This window comes from Apodemus sylvaticus, chromosome 9 (genome assembly GCF_947179515.1).
Source record: "Apodemus sylvaticus chromosome 9, mApoSyl1.1, whole genome shotgun sequence".
Taxonomy (NCBI): Eukaryota; Metazoa; Chordata; class Mammalia; order Rodentia; family Muridae; genus Apodemus; species Apodemus sylvaticus.
Genome location: NC_067480.1, coordinates 84,119,207 through 84,136,250, shown reverse-complemented (window position 1 = coordinate 84,136,250; position 17,044 = coordinate 84,119,207). Strand labels below are relative to the sequence as shown.

Sequence of the window (17,044 nt, the reverse complement as noted above, 5' to 3'; positions counted from 1 at the left end):
TTGATTCCTAGTCCAATGTTATGGTTTTGTACAAAAAAGAAAGAAAAACTCAAATAAATAAATAAATAAATAAAGAAAGAAAGAAAGAAAGAAAGAAAGAAAGAAAGAAAGAAAGAAAGAAAGGAAGGAAGGAAGGAAGGAAGGAAGGAGAGGAAGGAGAGGAAGGAAGAGAGGAGATAACTGGTCAAGAACAGGAGAATTTAAATCACAGGGGAAAAGTCTTCCAAACTGGCTCAGACACAGCTTGTACAGCAGACATCCGTGTTGAGTAGAGTTTCCATCCCAGCCAGAGGCCTTCCTCCCACAACAGAGAGCCCCAAAGAGGGCTACCCGTTAAAGCACCATGAAACAATTGCTTCTCCCTTCCTGCCTGCTGTGTGCTCCTCTGTGAGGAAGGAGCAGGTAGCCACTGGAGTCTAATCTTGCTCTCTCCTTCTCTGCCCCCCCTATTCTAAACACAGTGATAGTTGGAATTAGTTGATCCCAGGATGTGAGGGCAGGCAGCGAGAAGTACAGTTAGCTAAAAAGAGCGAGGAGGTTGGAGAAGGGGCGGGGAATCCAGGATCCTGGGTCAACTTGTACGCGCGGATGAATGCAAACACTCCTGCTGGATGTTTTCCAAGTTACCCTAGCATAGCAGAAGCAGATGGGGTGGGGGTGGGGGTGGGGGAGCTGGGGCAGAGAGGGAGACATGAGATTTTATTTTTTTATTTTTTTCATTTCACCTGCATTTTACTTCCACGGTTCCAAATTGTGTTCTTTTTCTTATTTTGAAAATCACGTTCTTTTATTGAAAAAGGAAGTAAAAACAATTTATGATAAAATTGAAGATTTACATGGAAAATATTCCTGATAAAATAAAAGAGAGTGACATGGTGGGGATTGACCCCAGCCCAGAAGTCAAACTGGCACATGTGCCCATCTGTCTTCCCACCCTGTACAGGAAGTTCAGGATTCCTACTAGCAGAGCTCAGTAGCAGCAGAAGCACATCTAGCTGAGTACTTCTTGCAAAGTCACCAAATCTTGCTGATCATCTGTTTCTCTGTAACTGAGATTATGATGTATTTGGAAATGCCATTCAGTGTTTTCCTAATTTAGCTTCCTTGGTGCTAAAATATCAAATAACACGGCTTCCTTCAAAGAGGGTTGAAGACCCTCGGTCAACAAGTTCCTATTGTGTATTAAGCACGGTGCCTAGAATATAAGAATCATTGAACAACAGCCGTTATTCTCACTACTGTATAAGTACCCCTGATAGCTTACTTCATTTTTACCTTACTTTATTTTATTATTTTATTATTGCTCCACTCTTTGATCTGTTCTTAAGACATCTGATTTAAGTGTAATGATGTGCAAGCATTTCTGTTTTTTCCCTTAGAACCTAATCATTTATATTAACTTTTTTTTTTTTTAGGAGCTCAGTATGCTTGCAGGCAAGATCACAGAGGCAGGCGTGGCATCTTTGGTGCAAAACCTTTCCACCATTATTCTGCAAAGTCCATCCACCACAGTCGGGAACCTGGGCTCTGTGGTGTCACTTCTGAGCAACATTTCATCTCTATCGCTGGCAAACTCTTTAACCGTGTCCAGTTTGACACTGAAGGTATGATTTTTCTCACTTCATTTATCTATGACTATTTTCTTTAGCTTTTCTGAGACTGGGTCTCACAATGTAGCTCTGGCTAGGCTGGCATGCCATACAGTGGCCAGGATAGCCTTGAATTCCTTGAAAGGAGCCTGGTTTAGCCTTCTGCATGCTGGGAGTACAGGCAGGTACCGCTCTCCCCAGATTGAAGGTTGCACTTCAAATGCTACATCTTGTAGGAGGTGTACTAAGAGCTCAGATGATGGGGACTCTCTTGATAAAAACAGAGAAGCCATGTAACAGTCCCCGTGTGAGTTTTATTGGCTTTTCCATAATATAAAATGAACTCAAAGCATATAATGAATTACATAGCTTATAACGAACTTCACTGGGGGTGCAGCTCAGTGTAGTCAACAGAGTGTTGACCTGGCAAGTGTTGGGCCCAAAATTCAATACTAAGTTTGGGGTCTGGGAAGAGAAGAAATATAAATGCTCATGTTCAATTGTGCAAAAGCTTACCTTTCCTTTTAGCCTGGACCTTCACAAGCAGCCTGTTCATGGGAGATTTCAACTTAGACTGTTGATCCTAGGCGATCATTATATACAGTGAACAGTTAAGAACTCCTTTCTCTTGGTTGGTTCAGTTTACATATTTAAATTTTGACGTAAAACGACATGCTGATATTTTTTCACTATATGCTACTACTAAAGCATATACTTTGCTTTCTTCAACAGTGCTTCACTGAGGACACAGATCGTTCTTAAGGGCAGGCCCAATGCCCCGTGCTAGGAATGGCCAGCACATAGCAAACTCAGTGGCATTTTTGGAGGCTCTTTGTCTCATACTGCTTTGTCAGGCCTCTCTTGTTTCTCCTTACAGGTCCCTTGAGCATAGATTATGGCTTCCCATCTTGTGGTTTTATAGAATTTTTATGTGTGTAAATGTGTATGCATCTGTGTCTGTATACGTTTCTTGTGATTTTTCTTGTTTTTTTTTTCCTGTTTGCTTGTTTCTTTGCTTTGTGCTATTCTGGTTTGTTTGTTTTCATTTTTATCTTACTTTATTTTATTATTGTTATTTAGACACCTATTTGCTTTCTAATGAGAGAAATAAAGGGTGTGGATTTGGGTGGGGGCAGAGGTTGCCAGAGACTGGGAGGGGAAACAGTAATCAGAATATATTTTATGAAAAAAAAATATGTATTTTCAAAAAAATTGGCAATGCCAAGCCTGGTAGCACGGTCTATAATTCTAGCACTTGAGAGGCTGAGGTAGGAAGTTGTGGATTTGAGGCCCAACTTTAGTCCACTTAAAGAGCAGTAAGTACTCTCATTGTCTGAGTTGTCTCTCCAGCTAGCAATTCTAAACCACACTGTTCTTAAGGATCACTACTGAATACTCTTATGCAGCAAATGACAATAAAAAGTCATGAATTAAGATTTGAGCATTCATAGCATGAATTTATAAATTCTTTTTTTTAATGAAAATATTTATTGTTGTTCATACAATGATTCCTGAAGCTTCCTGTTCCTCCACACTTTCCAGGTCCTCCCCACCTCTCTTCCCATCAGGACTCACCCCATTTCTGTCTCTCATTAGACAAGAACACACTTCTAAGAGATAATAATAAAATAAAGTAGAAAAAGATAAAACAAATTCTAATGTTAGCTAAGGGAACAAAATGGGGACATTGTTGAATGTCATGCTTCTGTCTTGGGCCTTTAACCTATTCTCCGTTTCCATCTCAGCTAAAGGGATGCACCCCTGAGCATTGTGGGATGCTTATTCATCCATGCTGAACTAAAACCCCACCATCGTTGATGACTTGGGGTAGCCATTCTAAATCCAACTTAAAAAAAAACATTTTATTTACTGTGTGTGTTGGGGAAGGGGTTGGTGGGGAGGTACCTGCACACATTCCACAGCATACATATGGAGACTAGAGGACAATTTGTGGTAGTTGGTTGGCTCTCTCCTTCAATCGTGTGGGTCCTGGCAATCAAACTCAGGTCCCCAGGATTGGAGCAGGCACCTTTGCCCACTGAGATGCCCTACCATCTTGACCCAAGTTTCTTTACCCAAACCCTTCTTCTATGTCAAATGACAGAACTAAATGTAATTCATGTCTTTTACCATGATCCTCAACTTTCCAAGTCTATGACCATTTTCCCTATGAGCAACCTTCCACACTTGGCTCTCCTGTCTCAGACCTAAAGTGGCTGATCTTTATGTTTCAGAATGTTATCAACATAGCTGATCATATCCTGGATTCAGCCTCCATAACAAACTGGACAATTTTATTACAAGAAAGAAAGGACGCCAGCTCCCAGCTACTAGAGACACTGGAAAACATCAGCACTCTCATCCCTTCCACGGCACTGCCTCTTAGTTTTTCTGGAAAATTCATGGACTGGAAAGGGATTCCAGTGACCCAAATCCAAAGCACACAGGGCTACAACTATCAGATCGAAATGATACAACAAAATGCCTCTCTGCCTATCCGAGGCCACGTGCTTATTGAACCAGATCAATTCCAGAAATCACATCCCAAGACTATTATCAGCATGGCCTCATTGACCTTTGGGAATATTCTACCCATTACCCAGAGAGTAAATGCATGGGTCAATGGTCCTGTGATATCCACACTTATTCCAAACTATCCCATCAGTGAAATTTTCCTGAACTTTTCTAAAATCGAGGGAAACCTAAGCCAGCCTCGCTGTGTGTTCTGGGATTTTAGACAGTTGCAATGGAACAATGCGGGCTGCCAACTAGTTAATGAAACTCCAGATACAGTACTGTGCCGATGTAGTCACCTGACCTCCTTCTCCATGCTCATGTCACCCTCTGTTCCCTCTTCAGTTGTCCCTGTGGTAAAATGGATCACGTACATAGGGCTGGGCATCTCCATAGTAAGTCTAGTCTTATGCCTGATCATCCAGTCTCTGTTTTGGAAGCAGACCAAGAGAAGCCAAACCTCCTACACTCGCAACATTTGCCTGGTGAACATCACCCTGACACTCCTAATTGCTGATGTTTGGTTCATCATTGCTGCCACTGTGGACACTGCTGTGAGCCCTGCTGGAGCCTGTGTGGCTGCGGTGTTCTTTACCCACTTTTTCTACCTTGCTGCATTCTTCTGGATGCTTGTGCTTGGGATCCTGCTGGCTTATCGAATCATCCTTGTGTTTCATCACATGGGCGTGACTACCATGATGGCGGTTGGCTTCTGCCTAGGCTATGGGTGCCCTCTCCTTATAGCCATCATCACCCTTGCCGTCACCCAACCTAGCGATAGCTACAAAAGGGACAATGTGTGTTGGCTTAATTGGTCTGACAAGAGCAAACCTCTCTTGGCGTTCGTTGTTCCCGCGTTGACTATTGTGGCTGTGAACTTAGTTGTGGTGCTGCTGGTTCTTAGGAAGCTTTGGAGGCCAGCGGTTGGAGAAAGACTGAATCAGGATGACAAAGCCACAGTCATCCGCATGGGAAAGAGCCTCCTTGTGCTGACCCCACTGCTAGGGCTCACCTGGGGCTTTGGCATAGGCACAATGGTGGACAGCCAGAATCCAGCTTGGCATGTTCTTTTTGCTTTACTCAATGCTTTTCAGGTAAGAATAATAGGCATATGTATGCAATATGTATAGGAGTAAGTATCGAGAACTAGGGTTGGTGGATGAAGATGGCCTCATCACCTTGGCTCCAAGTCTATAACACAAAGTACATTGAGACAGTGAGAAGACACATCCATCCATTTTCCCCTGAAAGAGAATTCTAGACATTCCCGGTGACCCACTTCAGAGCTCACATCTATCAGCGTTCATATAACTGGCATTTATCTCTCTTGTGGTTGACTCAATCCACATTCTTTTGTACAAATCTCTGACAAAGCAGTGGCAGAGAAATAACTCAAGAGTACTTGCTGACCTTGACTGATACAAAGCAAGTCCCTGGAATTTAATAAACGGGCCTGGCAACCTGACACCAACAGCCAGACTTTGTAAACAACAGTTTCTTGGAACACAACCATGCACATTAATGTATATAAGGTCCATGGCTCTTTTCTCTCCAATAGCAGAGGAGCTGAAACAGATATGTATTTGAAAAAACCCAAAGACTCACAATTTACTCTACACACACACACACACCTTGCTGATCCTTAGTATTAAGGGTGGCTTTTATATTTGGTGATCAGAAGATGTTCAGAATACATGGAAAAGCTTATCCTTAGGTTTTGATGTATCTGGAAGACGTCTTCCATCCATTGTTGTATTCCGTAGCTGCCTGCAGCTACTATGAACTGGGTTGCTGCAATAGAAGCTGAGGGATAGATGGGGAAGGGGTGAAAAGAACAAGGCCAGGAAGATTCGAGACCCCAACTTTAATCGAGATCAGACCCTTTAACAGTTTGGGCAAGCCCCTTCCCCCAGACTCCGGACTGAGTTCCAGTCCTTGGCTCGTCTGCTCAGGCAGCTGGGTGTTACCTGCTTAATTCAGAAATTCCTAGACCTGGAGAAACAAAGAACTTAACCTTCACTCTGAGCTTCTCCACCCTAGGATAAAAATTCCTGCTATAACCTACTTCCCAATTATGTCCTAACATCAGATTCTTGCCCGAAGCCAGGGATTATCCTTGGCCAATGTCAAGTTCCTACCTTGTGGCATGACACCACAATATGGCTCTGTACAATCCATCATGGTTTATTGCTGATAAGGCCAGACCACCTGGGCAATGAGTCTTGGAAACGGTAGTCTCACTTTTGGGTTCTTAAGTCAAGTGTGTTTTTCTCAAATACCAATTGTGTGCTTAATCTCTCCATCCATCAGTTCTCCCAGCTGAAGAGCGGTGATCACAGTAATGCTTCTGGAGCAATATTTGAGGATTATAAGACATAATTTAGCACAGTGCCTCATACTTAGTAAAGGCTTAGAATTTCTTAAAGACATTTTAAGCTACAGTAGTAAATGGATAGGCGGTAATAGAAATGTCATCACGGGGACCATGCACCAATGGAGACAAGTCTTGAGAGCTCTAGGGACAGCAGGCTTGTGAGTAACATGCTATTTGCCTTAGCCAACATTTTCCAAGAGACACACTTGAATAGAAGGTTACTTGTGGAGTCCACCTTCTTCCTCCCACTATTGGATGCTGAACCTCAGTATCTGCTGTCATCTCAGGTGCATGGTGGATGCTTATTAAATACCTGGTTGAAAGAAAGGCTAAGGTACCACAGCCATTGGGTGCTCTGTGGGGCTTTGGATGGAGCCAAAGCAGAGGATGAAGTTCTACACAAGTTTACAACATTTTTCAGTTATTTGCTTATTAACACATTCATGAAATACAATCTGTGAGCACTTTGTGATGTGCCAGGCACTGCTGAGTTCACACTGTTCTTGTCTTCTAGAAGTCTATAGTCCAGCAGGAAAATAAGTTCAAGTTGAGCATATAGTACATGCCTATCACCCCAGCATTCATGGGACAGAAGCAGGAGAATCGAGAGTTTGAGGTCAGCCTGGCCTATTAACAAGTCTCAGGCTAGTCTGGGTTATAGAATGAGGACTTACCTCCCAAAGGTGGGGTGTAGTGGGTGGGGTGTTGGGGGTGGTGTGTGTGTGTATGTGTGTGATCAACATTAGAGCATTAGGTGTCATAACATTGTGATAGAATTGTATCATATAGTATATAGATGATTTGTCTGGGAAAAAACCACAATCCAATATATATGCAATTTATTCTTTGCTTTTGGTTCTTGTCAAAGGGATTTTTCATCCTCTGTTTTGGAATTCTCCTGGATAACAAGGTATGTGAATATTGAGTTCTCCCTTCCGCAATGCAAGCATAAAGACGTCCCCTTTAGTTCCAAGGCCTTTGCTATATACACAATGGGTAATTAGGTATTAACATTTGACAAAAGGCAGACTTGTTCAGAAGGAAACTTAGTAATCCCTGCTGATGAAGCCATCTTGATGTAAACACAAGTGAAGTGAACATCACAGCATCAGAAGACTGAGGAAGGAGGATTACGAATTCCAGGCCATCTTGTAGTACACAGAGAGTTCCAGACCAGCTAGAATTCTCAGGCTGTGTCTCAAAAGCAAGCAAGCAAGCAAGCAAGCAGGCAGGCAGGCAGGGAGGCAGGGAGGCAGGGAGGCAGGCAGGGAGGCAGGGAGGCAGGGAGGCAGGGAGGCAGGGAGGCAGGGAGGCAGGGAGGCAGGGAGGCAGGGAGGCAGGGAGGCAGGGAGGCAGGCAGACAAGCAAGCAAAATTTCTTTCTAATTTGCTTTCCAAGGGAATGAATTCTATTTCGTGCTTTGAATTCCTTTGCCCATTTATTTAAAATACACAGAAAGAATATGATCCTCACATATCCAGGCTAGTGGATGCTAAGTAGTTTTCTCATGTTAAATAAAATCCCCAATGAAAGACTATTAGTTTTACTGAGAGATAAATAGAAAAAAAAGTTGCAAAGAACCATGTTCCATGTTTCCTCCCAAGCAGCAAGTAATTATGTCAAGAGATAAAGGTAGTAATTGGTGTTTTAGCAAGAAGACAAAGATTTCAGTTTTAGGGCTGGATTCTCTTGTCAGGGCTCTGGGTTTGGCTCCCAGTAGACACATGGTGACTTACAATCATCTGTAGCTCCCATGCCAGGGGACCAAATGCCTCTGTTGATTTTTATAGGCACCAGTCACACACATGGTGTATAGACATACATGTAGAAGAGAAAACACTCACACACAGAACATAAGTGAATAAATAAATAAATAAATAAATATTAAAAATAGAAAAGATTTTATTGCTAACTCATTTGCCATATATTAACACCACTTTCATGTTCACCATGTTCCTATCAGACACATGGTTCGGAAACCTGTTCCTTCACCGATAAACTTTACTCCAGCAATTGTTGCTAGATGCTCACGGATTACTACATTTGTTTGATACCATTGTTTCCTGTTCAGTTCTAGCTTTGCTTCTAGGAAGAGAGAACAGTCTATTAGATATGGATGCCAATGGACTAGGAGTGATGTTGCTAAGCAACCATTTCCAAGGGTCCTTCTCCTTAGAATGTTGATACCTGATCATTTTTCTCTCTCTACCACCTTCTCTATGCCCCTGACAGCTGCGGCAACTTCTGTCCAACAAGTTGACTCCATTAAGCTCATGGAAGCAAACATCAAAGGTAATAATGACCGTCGACCCTGATGCATGAAGTACTAGTTTTGTATTTTGTCCCTGTATGTCATCTGTGGCAAGCTCGTTTATGGAGGGTCCTTGTTTCCCACCATCATTACTTGGTTCCTGGCCCGGGTTGATAGCCAAAGAAGGAACTACAGAGCACACAGGGCCTGGGCAATGCATATGTGCACTTGAAGTCCAGAACATCTGTGATGCGGTGTCAGGCTTGCTGGTGATACAGCTCTGTGCTGCCACCTATCGCTGGAAGCAGGCCATTGCGTTCAGAAACAGCTTCTGCTGTATATTTTGCTGAAGTTCCCAACACAGAAAGCAGAAAAGAACCTCAAGACAAGTCAGTATGAGGCAGGATTGGAGTTTAGTAAGAAAACATCTTAATGCAGATTTAAGCACAGGCTTTAAGAAAGGGGGAGGGGGAGCTAGAAGAGGATAGTTCCACACAGTAGGGCAGCTTCTCAAGTGAGTCACATTGTGGTGTCTTAGCAATAGGTATGTGTACAATTTTTGTGACTTTGGAGTTATATTAAAAAATTAAAAATTAGGCTAGATTTTCTTTTTCTTTTCATTAAATAACATGGTAAGATGGTGTATGAGGTGTCCTATTTAGGTGAGATAAAAACAGAGGTTGAAAAAGTTAAAGGAATCCTTAGTATACATAGGACCTGTAAATGTCATCCATAACTTTATTCAGAAGAGTCTTTGCTTCTCAGCCAGCAGGGCAGGGGAACCCTTTTCTCTTCCCACATCTGCTTATCTCCCACCCCAACTTTCCTGCCTTGTTTGTTGTGAGTAGATGAGGTGGAACAACACTATTTGTTTTGGTCCCTGATAGTCTCAGCGTTTGGGTCTGTATTCCAGACCGGAGGAATCTGCATAGACAGGATGGAGTTGGGGTGTGGTTGGGGGGTCTTAGTCAGGATGCACAAACATCATGACCACGAAGCAAGTTGGGGAGGAAAGTGTTTATTCAGCTTACACTTCCATGGTTCAATTCATCACTAAAGAAAGTCAGGACTGGAACTCAAGCAGGTCAGGAAGCAGGAGCTGATGCAGAGGCCATGGAGGGATGGTTTTACTGTCTTGCTTCCCCTGGCTTGCTCAGCCTGCTCTCTTATAGAACCCAAGAATACCAGCCTAGGGATGGTACCACCCACAAGGGACCCACCCCCTTGATCACTAATTGAGAAAATGCCTTACAGCTGGATCTCATGGAGGAAGTTCCCCAACTGAAGCTCCTTTCTCTGTGATAACTCCAGCCTGTGTCAAGTTGACACACGAAGCCAGCCAGTACAGGGGGTGTTTCTGTTTCATTCTTTCTCCAAAAGTGGCCACGAGGGCAGTGTGCTATAGCACACCACACACACAGAAACAGTAGGTTTTAAAATAAAATGAAGTTTGGGGGTTTGAATAAGAATGTCCTCAGAGGTTCGTGTGTTTGGAAGCTTAGTCACTGGGGGGTGGGACTCTTTGAATGGATTAGAAGGATTGGGAGGTGGGGCCTTGTTGGAGGAGGTGTGCCGCGGGGTATAGGCTTCAAAATCTCATGGCTTTGTCTGTCTGTCTGTCTATCTATCTATCTATCTATCTCTGCCTGTGGATCAGGATACAGCTCTCAGCTATTTCTCTAGCATCATGCTTGTCTGTGCCCTGTCATAATGAACATGTACAAACCCTCTAAAACTATAAGCGATCCCCCAATTAAATGCTCTCCCTTATAAAACTTGCCTTGGTTTCTTTACAGCAATAGAACAGTAGGTACAATAGCAATTGAAATTCTAGTGTTTAGGGCAGTGTAGGCAAGAAGATCAGGAGTTTAAGGCTGGATCTTGAAACTTAAGAGATTTGGTCTATTTTGGGCAATATAAAATGAAACAAAAGCAATAAAAACAAAAGAATGAGCTGGGGAGGTGTTTCAGAGCACTTGCTGTTTTTCCCAAGGTCCCAAGTTCAGTCCTCGGCAGCCAACTTAGGCACCTCATAACCATCTGTAACCCCAGCCCCAGGAGGTCCTACATACTCTTTTGGACTTTGTGAGCATCCATACATATGTGGCATGCCCATGCATATACATAAAATGAAACAAAGCACAAGTCAGTGAGGAAATCATCATAGGGCTTTCTTGGTCTTCATGTCATAGTGGAAAATGTTGCCATGAATGTAAGGAAGAGTAGCCCATCTTGGTCATTGTACTTTGACTTGTATCACATTGGCTGTAGGTCTTAGGAACGTTCCATGGCGGCTCAGAGAAGTTTTTACATTCTGTGGTTTTAATATTATGTCTTGAACTCAAATCTTTGGGACCAGAAGGTGTGAAACTAAAGTCATTGTGTAGTCTCAGGGAAAGGAGGAAGTTACAGAAGAGCTCACACATCAGTGAAAGAAATGGGGCCGAGCACTCCCTGCCCTTTAGAGCAGGAAGGCGGCGGGGGTTTTCCTCATTGAAAACCAAAGACAGAAAACACTTCCCTAAAGGAAACAAAACAGAAGCAAAGGCTCAAGTGCCTGGCAGCATTTCTTCCTGTTTCTGATGTGTCATGTTAGTCCTCGTCTGATGTGAAGAAGGTCACTGAACAGCGATACCCACCTAAGGCCTGTTTCTTCTGCATCCACAGCCCCTCCCCATTTTAATTCAAACCAGGCGGTAAACATTAGATTTTTTTTTTTTTTGGTCGTCTGGTTAAATGATTGTCCTAGTTTTGCTTCCCATTGCTGTGATTAAAATATTAAGGGAAAGGGCAACTCAGAGAAGAAAAGGCTAGCTTGGCTCTCGCTTTCCAGGTCATTTGTTACATTGAAATCAAGATGGCAGAAGTCTGAGTTGGGGAGGAGACAGAGAGACAGAGAGACAGAAGAAACAGAGACAGAGATGACAGAGACAGAGAAAGACAAAGTCAGAGCAAGATACAGAGAGATGGAGAGAGACAGAAAGGGAGGGAGGGAGGGAATGCATTCACATAACCTTGTGCTCAGCTCACCTTCCCCTGCACAGTTGAGAATAACGAACTGACTAGTGAGTGATGCCACATCAATTACCATAATGAAGATTATCCCACACAGACATCCCTTTGTGTCAGCCTAAGGAAGACAACTCTTCGTTGAGACTCTTCCCTGGGGATTCTAGATGTCAAGCCAATAATCAAAACCAACCAAAACTGTAGCTATCTCGTCTCTGTCTCTGTCTCTGCCTCTGTCAGTCTCTCCTTCCTTTCCTTCCTCTCTTCCTCCCTTCTTCCCTCTCTTTCTCTCCATTTGCTGAGGAAATCTGAATGGAAAAAAACCCAAGTACCCAGATTATGAATTGATTATTAGAAAGTAAAGAGGAGACAGGGGTTGGAAAAATAGGGGTGAAGATTGCCTACTGTTCTTATAGGGAAGCCAATTTAGTTCCCAGCTCCCACAATGGTGGTTCTCGGATGTCTCCAACTCCAACTCCAGGTTGTTCAGTGTATTGGCTGGCTCTGTGAACATTTCATGCTTGTGCACGTATGCACTGCCACATACATGCATACATAACTGAAGACAAGACGAGGTAAGACCAGTGTTCCTATCCAGGAACTTATCAGTGAGAAGAACATGAGAACGGAAGGGGAGAAGTTACAAAAACAAAACCAAGAGCTGCGGACTTGTTAAAATCGTGTGAATGAATTAAGGATTCAAGAAGAGTCCCCAGGAGACAGGCTCATAATCAAAATAAATATGGCAAGAGTGGCCTGTTTTCATGACACATGATGAGACAGACTAAGGGAACTTGAGCAACAGATAGAGGTTAGAGTCATGATGCCGAGAGTTCAGTGAGGGCAAAGGGGTGATGAGGCAGGGATCTGTGAAAGGACATTGAACACATAAGCTATGGTAGAAGGGATGGAGGAGGAAGCAGTATGTTCAGCAAGGACTGTCTACCCCAACCCTGCATGGGTTGCTTGGGAGATCGTCGTTGCTATATCTGTGTCTTCCTTGGTTTAGCTTCTATGTCATGAGGAATGAGAATGGGAACGGGAATGGGAATTGTTTCTTCTAATATTCCTAACACCTGAACACGGTCTAGAAAAAACCAAACTCTAGATATGAATGAATAAGTATTAGCAATTAGAAAAGAATGTCAAGTATCTTAACACATTTCCTAATAATTGCTTATTCTTTGCTTGAACCATCTTATTTCAGTTTAATGACTAAGTTCAATCTATTTGCCTGTTCTATCTATCTATCTATCTATCTATCTATCTATCTATCTATCTATCTTTGGAGATAGGGTTCCTTTATGTAGCACTGGCTGACCTGAAACTTGCTTTGTAGACCAAGCTGGTCTTGAACTCACATAGACCCACTTGCCTTTGCTTCTCAAGTGCTAGAACTAAAGGCATGTGACACCATGCCCAGCTTCAGTTTCAATTCATTTTTTAAAAAATAGTTCTTTATTTTTATTGCACGTGTATGAATGTTTGGACCGCATGTATACACCCTGTATGGTGCCTGGTGCTTACAAAGACCAGAAGTGAGCAGTTACAGATCAGGATGAGCCAACTTGTAGGTGCTGGGAACTGAACCCAGTTCCTCCAGAAGAGCAGCAAGTGTTTTCATCTGCTGCACCATCTCTCCTGCTCCATGATTCAGTTTCTATAATAATCTTTATACCAACTTGCAATTGATTATTCATGAAATGCTAGTTGTACAAAAGTAAGGCAATGCTGTACCAGGGCCTAATTTTTTTTTTACAATGAATATTATTTTGTTTAGTTCTTCTAGTAGCATATGTATACATTAAGGAAGTGTAAACATGGCCATGAAAAGGGATAGTGTTTCCCTCAAAGCCACTTTCCAGTTGGTTGCTGGAAGTTGTAAAGATACAGAAACACCAAATTCATTTGGAAATAAACCCAGGCATATTTTAACAAAAGGAATAAATGTGCAAGTATTCTATGTTCTTAAAAGAGACTCACAGATTATGAACATGGAATAAAAGGTTGTTAGTGACACTGAGTGTCACGGGATGAAATGTTGGAGACAGGCAGACTTTATCAAGGGATAATACAAGACACCCTCAAGCAGAAGAGTGGTGAATGGCAGGAGAGTTCACTGTGGAGGACCACGCTCTTGTGGGGTGAGGGTGGACAGTAGACAGAGAGACCATTGTTGAAGGAAATACTCTAACAGGGTAAGAGTAGACAATGGCCAGAGAGACCATAATGGAGGGCTAATCATATGACAGCCAAAGGGACCACTGTGCCTGCCTTTATGCTAAGGCAGGCTTTGTAATGTTACACAACATTTCCAGCTGATACTTTTCTTATCCAAGAATTGTAAAAGGTAAATAGAAAGATTACAAAGTGACTGATAAGCCCAGCTGTTATTCTCATTTTCCATAAAGTCACGATTTCACCCACAGTCAGAGACACAACTACAATTCTACTGTGATCACGCAGCAGCTGGGCATGGCACGGCATGTTCTGAATGCTATGCCAGCACTCCAGAGGCAGAAGCAGGACAATCTCGGTGTGTTCCAGGCTAGCCAGAGCTGAGGTGAGACCCTGTTTCAAAAACCAAACCCTACTAAAACACCACCACCAAACACCAAAATCGTGCAATCAAGCAGATTCAAAAGAGTCAAAAAAGATTGAAATAAGTCTATAAAAATACCTGTGCTTTCCTAAGGGGAAATATCATCCTTTGAAGAACTACAATAAAGCTACCTCCACTTTTCCACTTGGTTTCATCTCTCTCTCTCTCATTCATATATATATGTATGTATAAAATTTTGGCTGGGCATTGGTGGCACATACCTTTAATCCCAGCATGCAGGATGAAGAGCCAGGTGGATCTCTGTAAGTTCGAGGCCAGCCTGGTCTACAGAGTGAGTTCTAGGACAGTCAAATCTACCCACAGAAACTCCCTGTCTTGGGGGTAGGGGAAGACTAATAAAGATTGTAATGCCTTTTTCCCCTTCTTAATTGTGATTCCTTAAATTACTGCGCTAGCAGGAATACAGGAAGCGGGTTCCTGAACTGATTATAAACAAGGGGCCAAGCCTCAGTGACCTTCAAGTCTGCTGATTCCCAACCAGCTACCTAACATAAACTATTTTGGTGTTCTTTTGTGCAGCCAAACTCTTCAGATATAGTTACCAAGCCTAAATGCTTAAGGCCTTTCAACATACTACAGCACAGAGGTGAGTTACAATACAGCCAAAGAATGTCAAAAAGGTAAGATGGGAGATTATGGATATGAAGAGAATCCAATAATAATTATTAAAAGATGACAGAACCAGCTGACTGTGCATCTGAGCTCCTCTGGATTGTTCTCAGGGCTGATAAAGCAATGCTGAGGATTTGTTGTTTATAGACACACAGGCACACACACACAGACAGACAGACAGACACACACACACACACACACACACACACACACACGCTCTGGGATGGTGGGCTTATGCTCACTGATGAACAGCTATTATTTTCTAAACTAACCTGGGGGAGGGAGGTGTGACACTTGACGACATTGAGAAAGTGCTGTCCCCTCCTGCATTCACATATTGATGGCTACTGGAAATGTAAACATCATGGAGCTGCAGTACTCCATGCTGAAGAAGGGCAGAACACGAAGAAAGAAGTAGAAGAAACAAATTGTGATCCAGTTAAGTTGTGGCCACACTTAATAGCTCTAGTCCCATTTTACATTCATTTTATATCCTTACAAAACTTTTTAAATTAACGCTGTGGAGTACTCAGTTCTGATTGAGACATCTAAATGATACCTTCTCCTCTCAAAGTTCAGGGATCATCATCATGGGAGGCAGGACAGAAAGATTGTAAGAATCAGGTAAAGTGGATATCTATCACAAAACAGTGTTTGCTGGACATGGTGGGGATGTTCACACATAAACGCATAGTGGCTGTTACTGCATACATAAGACCTGCACAAAAATCAATGAAGTAAAACTTCCAACACAGACAGGGAAAGTGTTCATGATCTCTCATCCCTAGCTTAAGAACTATTAGTCAGTAATGACTGGAAGGAAGAGTCAGCTTTTCTTAGAGATGTGGTTCCTGACATGTCTGTGACAAGATATCATGACCAAGGCAACTTACAGAAGAAAGAGTTTATTTGGGTTTACGTTTCCAGAGAGTTAGAGTCCATAATGTTAGAGAGAAGCCAGCAGGTAGTAGAACCGGATGCTAAAGACTCATATTTTGAACCATGATTGGGAAACAGAGATGGTGACTAGACATGGTTTGAGTCTTGAAACTATCAAAGCCCACCTCCAGTGACACTTCCTCTCACCAGCCCACACCTAATCCTCCCAACACAGCACTACCAGCTGAGGGACCAAGTGTTCAAATTCCAGGGCCTATGGGAGACCTTCTCATTCAAATCTCAAAACTACCCATGAGTAGTAGATGGCCCTATACCGTATCAGCCCCCACACATACTGAAAGTACCCAGTGGACTCAGTAGGTTTTAAAACAGAGCACATGAAATTGATAGGGAAAACTGGAGGACCAGGACAAATTGGAGTTCGAGTATGGGGATGATATGCTCAAAATACATTATATGCTTGGATGGATTTCTCAAAACAATATAAAAGGTTCTCAAAATGACAAAGAATACTTAAATTCCAAATATGGTTCAAGTGTTAGAAACTGTACCTACACCAACCAGACAGTGCTTGGAGCTCCACCTTTCTAGACATTTGTTCCCAGTCAGAAGAAGACAGACAACTTCTGGGGCTCTTTCTGGCAAACCATGCACTGAGGTGAAATCTATGTTATCTTACCTCCCAGCAGTAACTGAAAAACAGTGTTTCTCAGCTCCAGGGGTAGACGAGATGGTTGGTAGATACAAGCTTCCGTGGTACCTGTGAAGGGCTGTCCCTCTCAGCCAAGCATGGTCTGTGGTTTCCTTGGACATCACCTAGAGCCAGCTCCGGGTTAAAGACATCCCATAGTTGTTTTGTCATTTTATTTTATACTAAAATCAAGACTCGAAGCAACGACTTACCTCATCTTCTTTCCCCCCTTCAGGCATGTATGCACTGTCTCATACTGGAGATTCGTCCAGTGACATCACATTAACCCAGTTTTTATCAAACGAATAAAGCCACGAGTCACAATCAAGGGCCATTTTTCTTTGAGCAACATGTTATTCAGAGCCATACAGCAGGCAGTGAGGACATGCACGGACTCAGATGAGACGTTGCGACGTTGGAGTCTGAGGATAAAACTGGTTCCTTTGGGGCAGGAGAGATGACTCAGTGGCTAAGAGCACTT

At 42.8% G+C, this 17,044-nt stretch overlaps 1 protein-coding gene across 1 annotated transcript in view; it reads left to right on the top strand.

The window, feature by feature from the left end:
* Adgrf1 (adhesion G protein-coupled receptor F1) overlaps window positions 1-16,872 on the top strand; it is a 33,386-nt gene extending 16,514 nt beyond the window's left edge. Inside the window, exons 9-14 of the mRNA XM_052193593.1 lie at window positions 1,416-1,604; window positions 3,824-5,197; window positions 7,346-7,387; window positions 8,710-8,769; window positions 14,880-14,946; window positions 16,799-16,872. Of these exons, the coding sequence (XP_052049553.1) occupies window positions 1,416-1,604; window positions 3,824-5,197; window positions 7,346-7,387; window positions 8,710-8,769; window positions 14,880-14,946; window positions 16,799-16,872 (1,806 nt within the window). The remainder of the gene's footprint in view (window positions 1-1,415; window positions 1,605-3,823; window positions 5,198-7,345; window positions 7,388-8,709; window positions 8,770-14,879; window positions 14,947-16,798) is intronic.
* Window positions 16,873-17,044: the final 172 nt, after the last annotated feature.